The sequence below is a fragment of the Mus musculus genome, chromosome 8 (genome assembly GCF_000001635.26).
Source record: "Mus musculus strain C57BL/6J chromosome 8, GRCm38.p6 C57BL/6J".
NCBI lineage: Eukaryota > Metazoa > Chordata > Mammalia > Rodentia > Muridae > Mus > Mus musculus.
The window spans coordinates 79352969-79365295 of NC_000074.6; the positions used below are offsets into that span (position 1 = coordinate 79352969).

A 12327-nucleotide genomic window follows, 5' to 3' on the forward strand; every position below is an offset into this window, starting at 1 on the left:
CAGAGTTTGCCAACAGCTTGGTTTTCTAATCACCAATGCTGAGACTTAGCCTCACTTAACTTTCTAGTACAAAATGGCAGGAGGATGCTTAAGGCCATTTGGTAAGCTATTGAAAATACATTCAATATGTATTGAATCTGAGGTCTCTTATGAGACTGTGACAGAGTTTAAGCAAAGGGCTGGGTACTAGAGAATTCTTTCCCTTAGGTTAACAACAACAACAACAACAACAACAACAACAACAACAACTGCTTTTTGTATGTTTCATAAACAGCTACTTTTGGAAGGTCTGTATGACTGAAAGTAACCCTTGGACTGCAGACAATAAACTCTAAGAGGGAGAAGCAGCAACCGACTTTACCTCCTCTGCTGATTTCAGCGGGCAGTGGAGGCGCCATCATGTTCGTGTCCATGGGCTGAGAGCCATCCTGGGCCATGGGGTCTTCAGGAGGCAGGTAAGCAGGTGGGGGTGTGTCAGCTACAAAGTTTTAAAGAAAAAGAAAATACATGTGTCAGGCATATATTCTGTTCTGTGTTGAGAGTCTTTGTGTACGCAGATGCATGTGTGTGTACATGTATGTAGGAGGTCAGAAGATAACTTTGGATTTAATTATTGTGGGGGGGAGAAGAACATGGGGGGATCAGAGCATAACTTGGGGAGTTAGGTCTCTCCAACATGTAGGTTCCAGGGACTAAATTCAGGTTTTCACAATAGCAGTAAGTGTCTTTACCCACTGAGCCATCTAACCAGCTTCTCACCTTTTGGGGGGATTATGGGGGGGGGAGAGAAGCAAGGACTCTCCCTGGCCTGAAACTCTTCAGGCAGGCTAGACTGCTCGACCAGTGAGCCCCAGGGCTCTGCTTGTCCCTGCTTCCCTGAGTATTAAGCACTCAAGCTGAATCAGCCCTTTTAACGAGCAGGCTTATGTGGTGGTGTATGCCTGCAGTCCTGGCAGGTGGAAAGCAGAGGCAGGATGAAGAAGAAGTCAAGGCTAGCCTTGGCTACATCAGACCCTGCCTCACCCACAACCCCTTACCCCTCCACAAAGGATGAGATGGCTAAAGACATTGGACTTAAGGTACAGTTTCAGAAAACGATCACAGCCCCAAACTTTGTTCCCAGTGACATCTCAGTGAAAAGAAAAATAAGCCGTAAGTGGGCTCCCGGAGCCCCCATGACTCTGCAGGATCATGGCCCCTCGAAATCCACTGAGAAGAACACGTGTGCACACTCTCATGCAGCAGACTAGTTTGGTTTCACTGCTGTAACCAAACTGCCTGACAAGACTTAGTAAGGGGAAATTTCTTCCCAGGCCTCTGACATTAAACATCTGGGCAGGAATTTACTGTCTGGGTTTGTTACGGCCTACTAATTGAGACTTTGGTTTCCCATGACGTTAAGCAATCTCTTAGGACTACCTTCACCATAACCATTTAAGCAATGTCTAGCCTAAAAATCCCCAATAACAGAATAGTAGGAAAGAAATCAGTTTAGCTCAGCTGTCTTCTGCTTTAGAATTTACATAGATCTTCTCTGAACAGTTTCTAGTAAGTAATGAGATTACTGAAACCACACACATTAATGCAAGACTGGTATTTTCTTACAGGACTCAGAAAACCAGTTCCTCATTGGCCTGTCAGCCCACCCAGCATGTACGGCAGAGCCTTGAGAATGGAATTTTACCTTAGGGGTTCATAAATGCTTGGGTAGATACTTAGGGGCAACTGTGGACCCCAAATAACAAACTCTGCTCCTTCAGGGCTCCCTGGCAGTTGCCGCCACCCCTGACCCTGGCAGAATCTTAGCCTAGCTGCTAAGGAGCAGAGAGCCAGGCAGGCTCCAGGTACTTTCCTGCACTTCGCAGTCTGCCCTCTCCACACTCCAGCTTCTTGCTGCAGCTCTAAGTTAAGTCTACTTTGCTCAAGCCAGGAACAAAACCAGGAGGCTGTTCTCAACAGAGCCGATGAGTTTACACCAACAGGGCTCCAAGTGGCCAGGTCTTTACTGATCGTGTTCGGGTGTCTCCGCTAGTGCGCACCCTTTCTCTTTGCTCTATCTCCGCTAGTGCGCACCCTTTCTCTTTGCTCTATCTCCGCTAGAGCGTGCCCGGTCTCTTTGCTCTTCTCAGTGGTGCTTTGAACCCTGGCAGCCACGGACAAGAGTGAATTCTAGCAATAGTCTCTGATTCTCTTCACTGGGGCTCGCCCGGAGTTGCCCCTGCTCAAGTCCTCTGAAATGAACCCTGCCACCACCAACCCATCCATCTGACTCTACAGGCTTGCCGGGGAATGGGTAGATAGGAAACCATCGAGTGTTGTTCGTCCCGTTATTAAAATACTCTCTCTTCCATCTCCATCCCAAACAGAAAGACATAATGCAAAATTAACAGGTTGAAAAATAAGAGTAATTATTAAAAAAGAAAAAAAAGCAGCAGCAAAAAGTGTGGACCACCCTTCAATTTCCGAAGGTTTTCAGGTTCATGGATGCTGAACTCCAATTTAACCTAAAGCACTTTAAGTGGTTCCATAAGCCTGCCTGCCTGCCCAGTCATCTTCCCTCACAAAATACCCAGATCCAAGATCGTCTTCTGCTTATACGATCCTTTTGCTGTTGACTGGCAAGTACTCTGGCACTAATATTTGACATGCTTGTTTACTAACCTGCAATTTGAAAACTAGACCGTTCTAATTAATCACGTATTTTGATAACTATTACAGCATCCATTATGACTACAACAGGAAAATAGCTGGTTCTGTCTCTGCTAAGTTAAACAGCAGATGGTCTCCAGCATGTCTGTTACAATCCCTTGTTAAAAGTACAGGCTTGTTGGGATTACATCACTGGTTAAATGAATCTAATTAAATGGGAGTTGGGGCCCCTCAGAAAACAGCTCTTCCAAGTCTGCATTGACAGCAAGGGCTCTTCGATGTCCGGAGCCGCTTCTCAGACCGGCACTGTGTGGTTTTCGCTCTTTCTTTTATGGAGAGCAGAGGCTGGAACAACCATGCCACTCCCAGAAGGATGCAGCTGTTTCAAAACGTTTGAAAACAAGGGGCAAATGCAGCAGGAATCAAACAGGCCGTCCCTTGTCTGGGCTGTGAGACTCCTCTCTCTACAATGTTGTTCTGAAGCACGGGCTGGAGGGGGGGGTGCTTGCTCAGGGATCAGACTGCCTCCCTGCAGGCCACGCCCATCCACCTCCCCAAACACCCCATCCCCAATCTCTGGACACGCCCTCTTACCTGGCATCTGAAAAGGGCTGCCCGGGTCTGAGCTGGTTGGGGAGTGAGGGTAGGTGCTGCTGCTGCCGCCAGGAGAGTTGGGGTAGCTGCTGTTGGGGGAGTGGGGGAACGGGTGGCTGTTGGGCTGCTGGAAAGAGTCTGGGAACGTGGCGTTCAGTGGCATGTGAGGCTCATTTTGTCCCAGGTTGCGGAACTGAGCCAGAAGGCTGTGCTGAGGATTGTACTCGCTGTGCCTCGGAACCAGCACCGGCGGGAGAACTGGAAGCAGGAAGAAAAGAGAGAGAGCGAGAGAGACAAATAAGAACGGTGAAAACTGTTAACGACCTCACAGTAAGTGAGGGCAAATGACCAGAACCTCAACTGTCAATTCCACAGTACTGACCAGAGGGAAAGTGACTCTTCAGTCCCAATCACAGGACTCCAGCCAGAGAGCAGCGCCCCTGGCCTGTTGACCCAGGGAAGGCTCAGAACACAGTTTTAGAATAAAACATGTTGCTTTATTCCACTTTAAATCTTCCTATTCACACAAAACCTAAAGCACAGATAACAATATACATCACGGGCTAGCCGGATGGCTTCATCGGTAAAGGGGCTTGTCACACAGCTGGGTGACCTGAGTTTGATCCCTGGAACTCAGGTAAAGGGAGGATGGAAGAGATTCCACAAAGTTGGTCTGTGGCGTGTGCACACCTCCATACACATATCGCGCAAAGGCACACAGCACAGTGGCACACACCCACAATCCCAGTACTCAGGAAGGAGGTTAAAGGCCACAGGACCTCAGGCTGGAGTCCAGCCTGGGCTACCCTGTTTATGTATTTATATATTGCCTGTGATGGTCTTCTTACCTGACAGTCTGCTGACATCTGAGTTATTGAAATGATATTGAATATTACTTACCAGCTAAGTATTTTAATTGACCCATTAGCTCCTTTTAAAATAAAAAGCAGCAGAATGAAGAAGGTTGAAGAAATAAACACAGTGGGCATGGAACACCCAAAGGCCAAGGGAGATGGCCAGTTATCCACAAAACAGGGTCAAGGAGGACCCAGATGGCACAGTCACACTTTGCTAAGAGGTAGGTACATAAACACAAGAAAAAAAGAGTGGTCTCTCCTGAAAGCTTCAGGTTAAGAAACTAAGATGGTGGAGATCAGCGTGGTCAACTCCCCAAATCCTGGCAGAGCCACCACCAAATTGATGACCTGCATGGGATGGGCTGCCTGTAACATATAGAACCCCACCCTGGGGAATTTTATCACACCCCAAGATGTTCTCCAGAGTCACCAGGTAGCTTCCCCTTAGTGACAAAGACCTTTGGAAGCCCTTCTGCCCTTGTGGCCCAAAATAACAGAGAAAAGCAACATGTTGTAAAACTGCATGGTTGGTTTTATATGCAAAATTCTTGGATTCATTTACATTTTTGTTCAAAACGTGTTTGGGTATAACTCCCACCTCCAGGGTTAGGCTTATCTGCTCAATTCATTGTCAGTCCTCAGCGACATCCCCAGAGCTTTGTTCAAATCCAGAAAACACTTCCTGTGCTCTGAAGGTCAGAAGCACCCACCTCCCACCCTGTCTCCTCCAACTCACTTCCCTCATTCTAACCTCCTCACAGGCAGCTCAAGGTTTCTCTCTCTCCTCTCCTCTCCTCTCCTCTCCTCTCCTCTCCTCTCCTCTCCTCTCCTCTCCTCTCCTCTCCTCTCCTCCCCTCCTCTCCCCTCCTCTCCCCCTCCCCTCCCCCCCCCCTCTCTGTGTGTATGTGTGTGTGTGTGTGTGTGTTGAATCTGCAGTCATAAAGTCTTGTATACCCACACTGAATGGAAGAATTCATCCCTGTATACCCTTCCCTTCTGGGGCATGGAGAGTTTCCCAATTTGTTTAGGTTTCTGAGCCGCTAGTTTTATTTGTGGTACGAGGAATGCATTTAATTTTATCTTTTTCTAACTGTTTAACCAGCCACCTTAAATGCCGCTGATTATAGGGAGTCCATCGTTGTTCTGGGGACTGAGGGGACCTTTCTCACAATGTCCTATGTATGTTCTGCCAATTTCTCAGACGTTTCCTTCTGCTCTGCTCTGTGGCCCTGCCATCATTTCGTTTCTTGGGTTTTTTGGTTGTTTATTTATTTTCACATTTTATTAAGAAAAGGAGAGAGCACCTTCGTGTTTGGCCTGGCTGTTCTGGTTGTCTGGCGGAGGCTGCCTGCCTCTGTGATCAGAGTGCTGGGATTAAGTGTGTACCACCACCAGGGGTTTCAATGACACCCAGTTCCTGTTGGTTTTTCTTCTTGGTGTTCAGGGTGCATGCTTCTCTTTCCAAATGGCTTTAGTTAACGTCTCTGCCTACCTTTTGGAAACAAAAAAGTTCTTGATGCTTTTTTGAGAGGCCATTCCATTCACTAGTGCACAGGAAAATATCTTGGAGCTGAAATGCCTTCTTTACAATAAGGAAGAGCTGGGCAGGAGATGGAAGCAGGAGGATACTCAGTGCAAAGCTAGTTTTAGCTGCAAAAATGAGTTCGAGGCCAGTCTGGGCAACTTAGCGAAACTGTTCAAAATAAGAACTGAAGAGAAGCTCAGTAGTTAGGAGCATGCACCATTCTTCCAGTTTCCAGCAACCACATGGATAACTCCATCTGGATCCTTCTGGACTCTGAGGGCACCTGCATTCATGCATAGTTAAAATGAAGAAAAGGCCATTGGGTATAGCTCAGTGGTGCAGTCCCTGCCTAGCCCAGGTTCATCCCCAGTTCTGGAAAAGCAAAAGCACGGGACAGTCAGCTCAAGTCCATGGTGGCTCTGTGATCTGCAGACACTGCCTATATTAGTTTCCCAGAGCAGCTGTAATAAAATACCAAAGAGTGGTGTCTGTAGTAACAGAAATTCATTTTCCTGTGATCATGGAGACCATGTCCATGATGAAGGGTTCTCCCCAGGCCTCTGTTATCTGCTCCTGGTGGCCTACTATCCTGGTGCATCTCTGCATAGCTTAGCCCATCTTACAAGGATGTTAGGGCCTCCCACAATGCCCTCATCTTACTTTATCTTTTTCTTAAAGGCCCCGTCTCTAAAACTCACATTCCATGGTACTTGGGGTTTGGGTTACAACATGAATTTAGGGACACACATGCAGTATCGTCCAAGTCGCCAAGCACCTCAAACTTGCTACTTACGGACAGCATGCTAGTTTGGAACTGCTCTCCTGATGTCTTCAGAGATGCTGTTTTCTACAAGATACTTTGGAGAAGCCAGAGTCCAAATTTGCTTTCTAAACATTATCAGAATCTGTTCTTTTTGCCTTTGGGCCCTGAGGTTTATCCTTGGATATGAAGCTTAATGGTTGGTTTTACTAAAGCTTCGTCTCTAAGATAACCAGGTTGTGTGGTTCAGAGAACTCTGGTAACTAATACCCAGGCCTGGCTGAGCTCTGTGCCCTTCCAGAAAAGGGGGCCTGGATGAGTGGAGCCTTTCGCATGTACCTGACAACCACCTGAAGTCTGTGTGTGTGTTTATGTGTGTGGGTGTGATTGTGCGTGCATGTATGAGCATGTGTATGTTTCTGTCTATGTGAGTGTGTGTTTATGCATGTGTGTGTGTGTGCATGAGTGTGTGTGTGTGCATGAGTGTGTGTGTGTGCCGCCTAGGGAAATCTGCTGTTGGATGCTGGGGTCCTCAGGCTAGTGCCGGAAGCACTTTACCAACTAAGCCATTCCACTCTCTGCCACATCTTTATTTAAATGTTTCAAAATTCTTTATTTTAACCTTTATTTAATTTTGTGTGTATATGTGTGAGTCTGTGTACACATCTGTACATGATGCTGGTGTCCTCTGTAATCAGAGGTATTAAGCCTCCTGAAGCTGGAGTTACAGGTAGTTGTGAGGTGTCCAATGTGGATTCTGGGAATTGAACTTGGCAGTTTGTACTCTTAACCACTGAGCCATCTCTCCAGCTCTCTAAGAATTTAAAAGTAGGATGCTCTCTCTTTCCATCTTTTCCTGACCTTTCGGAAGGGAGGAGTTAGAATTCTTCCTTTCCCTACTACTGTTAACTCTGCTTTTCAACTCTGCATCTCCTTCCATGAAAAAGTAAAATCCCTTTTCCAGATAACAGGACAACCAAACCGCGACTGAAACTGCAGGATGCTGCCGTCCAAGGAGATGGGCTCTGCTTGACTACGTTGCCAAGGCGCATGGGAAAGAAATGACCAAGAACGGCTAAAATTATACAGCAGAGCGCACAGCACCCTCACATCCCAGATGGGAGCTTTGTCCAGAGTCTCAAGCGTGGCTTGAAATTCTACACCAAATGGTCAGTGACAATGTGTTCTCATCTAAACCTGGCAACTCTTCAACTGTGCTCTGACCCTCCAAACGTTCTCCAAAAGGCAGCTTGTTTCTGCTTTAACACACAGAGAGCTCTGGTGATGAGGTTGCCAGTCCCTTTGCTGTGTTTCTCCATGAAGACAGAATGGCAATCAGGCTACTAAATGCTTCCTGCCCGTTCTGCAGGGCGAGAGGAGGTCCCTGGTTAAGGGGCCTCGGCGGACAACCACCTCGACTCTGAGCAAATCACCCAACTTGTTGGGACTTCACTCTGGCTTTCCTCAGGCAGCTCTGCCCTAAATCCTGTTTGTCTTCTGCAATGACTTTGTGTACATCTAATGCTAGCACCGCAGTGTGCGGAGCTCTGTTCAGGCGAGACCTCAGGACATCTCACTGGGGTTCTCTAAGAGCTGTCAGTCTTACAGTAACAACTTTACCAAAAGGGCAAGTTGCCTCAGCAGCCACGTAAGACAGATGTCCCTGAGAAGGGTACTGGGTGACCTTGTGAGCAGAAATCATGCATGTAAAGAGGTGGGGGGGGGGGTAAGATGGCTTTCAAGGTAATAGTATGTTTGTTTATAAAACTAAATCCCTTTCTTCAAGATATGCCTCAGAAACTGAAGAAATGGGTCCCCGAATCTTAACCAAGGTTAAATTTTAACAGCAATAAACAACAGCTAAAAACCCTTTACCTTTTTGTTTGCTCACTGGTGGTGAGCTGAGGGTGGGCAGGGCTTGAAATAATAGATAAGGCCTCCTGAGTTGTGGTTATAAAAGTCAACTGGAGGACGCAGCTCCACCACAGGGTGTCTCCATGTTGATTCTTACAACTGTAATCTCCAGGGAAGCAGGCTCAGCCTAGCTAAGTAACTCATTAGGGAAGCAGGCTCAGGCCAGCTAAGTAACTCATCCTGGATCTAGCACCTGAAGAAAGAGGGGCCAAGGCTTGAGTGAAAGAATGATCACAGGCACCAGGCTTCACTACTTAGTTCTACAAAACTGAGAGGAGGTTGTGAAAGTCACGGGGTGCATGCGATGGGTGTGTGTGCGCTTGCAGGCGTGTGTGTGTGTGTGTGTGTGTGTGTGTGTGTGTGTGTGTGTATGTGTATAGTGTGAGAGTATGTGGTATGTGTGGTTTATATGTACACATGTGTGTAAGAGAAAGAGGGTGGTGGTGGTGGTGTATGTGTATATATATGACAGACATAGAGATAGAGAGAGAGAGAGAAGGCAGGGGTAGAGTGTATGTATGTGTGTGAGAGAGAAAGACAAAGACAGACAAACAGACACTAGGTTCTCTTCCTCAATTGTTTGTCTACTTTATTTCTTGAGACAGGCTCTTTCACAAAACCTGTTCGGTGTTTTGGCTTGGCCGTCGAGCCCCCATAACTGCCTGTCTCTTTCCCCCAGAACTGGGATTGCCACCATGTGCCGCCATGCCAGGTTTTTTCCTGTGTGTGCTGAGGACCAGACACAGTAAACCCTTGACTGAGCCGTCTTCCCACACCCATGCTTAGGTGGTTGTTTGGAGAATCATATTTTCAACAGACTGTTTTACCTAAGGAGGATACTGTAGTGTTTACCTTGTAGGAATGTAGCAATTACTCTGAAGAAGTATATAGTATATTCATAGAAGAAAAAAATCGCAAATACAATTTGAACACAGGTAGAGAAATGAATTTTATTCAATACTAGTATCAACTTTAAAAAAAAAAAAAGCCAAACATTCAGTTTACTTCAAAAATAGCCTAAATATAACTCAACTTCCTGGAAAATGGGAGCCAGTAATTTCTGGTCCACCACAGCTGATTCCTGAGAAATGTATTTCTGTGAGACTTTGCCACATATGCTGGCTATGACTGCAGCCTGGACTGAGGTCCCTCCTCTGACCTGTCTCTAGGGGAAGCCCTCCCTTCCCACCTGGCTACCCTGGGCTTCTGCTGTCTCTGTCTCCTTATCTCTCATAGACGCCCTCCCTGCTCCCTGTCCACGAAAGCAGGAACACCTCCTCCCTGTGCTCCATGGTGGCTGTAAAAGGCTTTACTATGGTAACAGCTATGTTTTAGCTCTCACCTGACTTCCTCATCTGGTAGAGTGTCATGCCCTTGAGGGTGGAACTGTTGTTCCTTCTTTTGTATTGCCCAGAGTCTGACATATAAGAGTCCTTAATGTGTTTTCAATTAATACACTTGAGAGTTTTATTACAGTTCCTGCCCTGTGTAGTATAGTATAGAGTAATCTTTTCCAAAGTCTGCTCCTGACTTAACAGCAGATTGTGAACATTATCCCTGTGACGTCAACCAGAACCTGGACCCTTGGGTGGACTCAGCCTGGGTCACTGCGCTTTGGGTACAGAACACGGGTTTCTTGTTCCATGTCTCTAGCTATGGAAACCAAACCTCAAATTTCTCACTTGTGTCAAATACCTAGCAATGACTCCTGGCATTTCTAAGACCCCATACAGTGGCAGCTCTGAGTCTTAGGTAAAATACAGACTCAAACCAGTATGCTACGGGAACAGCCAGGTTGGCCTTAGACTGCTCACAATAAAGCAGTGTCTAGGGGCCGGAGAAACCAAGTAAAGATACTTGTTGCTAAGCCTCACAACCTGTTTGGTTCCTGGACTCCACATAGTAGAAGGAAAAGAACGGGCTCCTGCCAGTTACTCTCAGACCGCCACACACACTGACAAACGTGTAAAACAAACAAACAAACAACACAACACAACACAACAAAACAGTGTTGTTTCTTTGGTCAAGCTGCATGGGTCATGGACAAAACATGTGCTGTCGTTCAAGGCGGCCCAGGGTCCCCACTGCATGAACTTAGGCAGCACACGCTCTTGCTGGGACTTCCACGAAAGTGTCCCCATCAGCCGATCCCACCCCCGCTTCTTCTCTTCGCCCAGTTTCCTTTCCTTCGCTAAACATTTATTTGCTTCACTTCCACAGAGGGAAGGCATGAGGTTCTAAGAGAGTACAGAAGTCTTCTAGGGTAGAGGATAACCTCAGAGTATAAGCTAAAATTATCACACCAGGAGTTAAAAACAAAAACCACTGTTGGCAATGCATGAGAGAGAACAATACTGCTTTAGCTTTCCAAACGCAGGGTTTTGTTTAACTCTTCATTAGACAAGAAACAGGAGAGATTTTTTAAAACCTTCTTTCCTTTCAATAGTAGAGCTGGAACAACGGTACTTCCCTGAGACAGACATCACTTACACATGCTGATGGCTGTATCAAATGTTAGAGTCACGCTCTAATACATTATCCTAAGTCATACCTGCCTAATGAAGAAACTGAGGTGCTGGAGCACTGGCTTGGCAGTTAAGAGTGTATTCCAGCGGGCTTTAGAAAGGACTGGAGTTTGGCTCCCAACACCCACGTCCGGCGGCTCATCCAGAGGGGATCCGATGTGGCTGGCCTACAAGGTATCTGCACTCACGCGCACATACGCACATGCAGACAGACATCATACAGGACATTAAAACTGATGAGAATGCATCCTAAGATAAAAGTGGAAATGGAGATACAGAAGACTGAGTGAGTAACTTACCTAAGACGTTAGCTCACCTATGGTTAGATAGCTAATGTCTAGTGGGGTCAGGGTTCAAGCTGGACCACCGTGGTCTTAAGGAAGTTTCTGAGCAGTTGGCTCAGGTACCTAACAATCCACTGGTCTGTTGACAATGACCTCCAAGCCGCTTTGTTTAACTAACAATCATAGTTCAATTAATCGGTTTAGCTTATTCTGAGTTCAAAGTGGATCCCAACGAATATGTTCTGGGAAGCGAGACTCTGGTTTTCTAAGGTTGATCACTGATGGATGGGAAATAAATGTAAACAGAACTTCCTAAACACACAGGACGCGGGCTCGGGTGTTCCCATCAGGGTACGGGCTCAGGTGCTCCCAACTCAGCCCAGGCCACAGGCAGGCTGCCATGTGCATCTTAGAACACATGCCCTAATACTCATACTTCTGGATGTCTGGCTCCTCTGTTAAGGAGAAAGCCAACTGCTTCCTGGTTCTTGGGAAGCAGGGGATTTGAACTTGGATCCTAGATCTCCAGTTTCAAGTTGTACATTACTCTGACACTACATCTCCCCAGCCCTTGGCACCTGCTTCTTAGGTCTGAAGTGAGTGAGAATGCACGTGTGGCAGTAAATATGGAGCTCAGGACAAACACTGGCTGCCGTGATTCACCGTCACTATTTTAATGTAGTGACTGCCACGGGTTTTCTAGAACTAATCACTTTGTGAAGACTTGCTTCCTTTGCAGGTTTCATTTAATTCTATGGGAGGTATGGAGGAAAGCAGCGACCTTTATCTTGTGGATCACATCATTTTCAAGTATGCACTAGTATGGAGGTCTCTTCATACGCTGTGACTAATATGATCTTCACAACAACCTTGGACAGATGGACCATCGCAACCCTCAGCTTCCCCCGCAGGTCTGTAAGTGGCTCAGGGCCAAACTGCCCAAGGCGGTTGAAGCCTAACCCCATTGTCCCCATCAGGATCTCACGGCATTACTGAAGGAAACTGGTATCTTCCTCACATGGCCTTTCCTGTCCTGAATTCCTAAGGAATCCCACTCTCCCAGTCCACCGTGGGCCGATCCTCTCTCACTGATACTCCATGTGCAGTTTCTGGATGTCTGACCTATCACAAGCATAGTTTACAGTCTGCTTCTGTTTAAAGGACTTTCTTCATCAGACGGCCTCAGGTTTGAGGCCGTCTCTCCATGCTGTGTCCTGCC

General features: G+C 46.8%; 1 protein-coding gene across 2 annotated transcripts in view; it reads right to left on the bottom strand.

Annotated features, from left to right (window-relative positions):
- The window catches only part of Smad1 (SMAD family member 1), a 61034-nt gene that overhangs the window by 14574 nt on the left and 34133 nt on the right, over positions 1-12327 (bottom strand). For both annotated transcript variants that reach the window (NM_008539.4, XM_006530746.4), the window contains exons 3-4: positions 3244-3501; positions 362-478 (exon numbers count right to left, since the gene is read on the bottom strand). In NM_008539.4, coding sequence (NP_032565.2) covers positions 362-478; positions 3244-3501 — 375 coding nt within the window. The remainder of the gene's footprint in view (positions 1-361; positions 479-3243; positions 3502-12327) is intronic.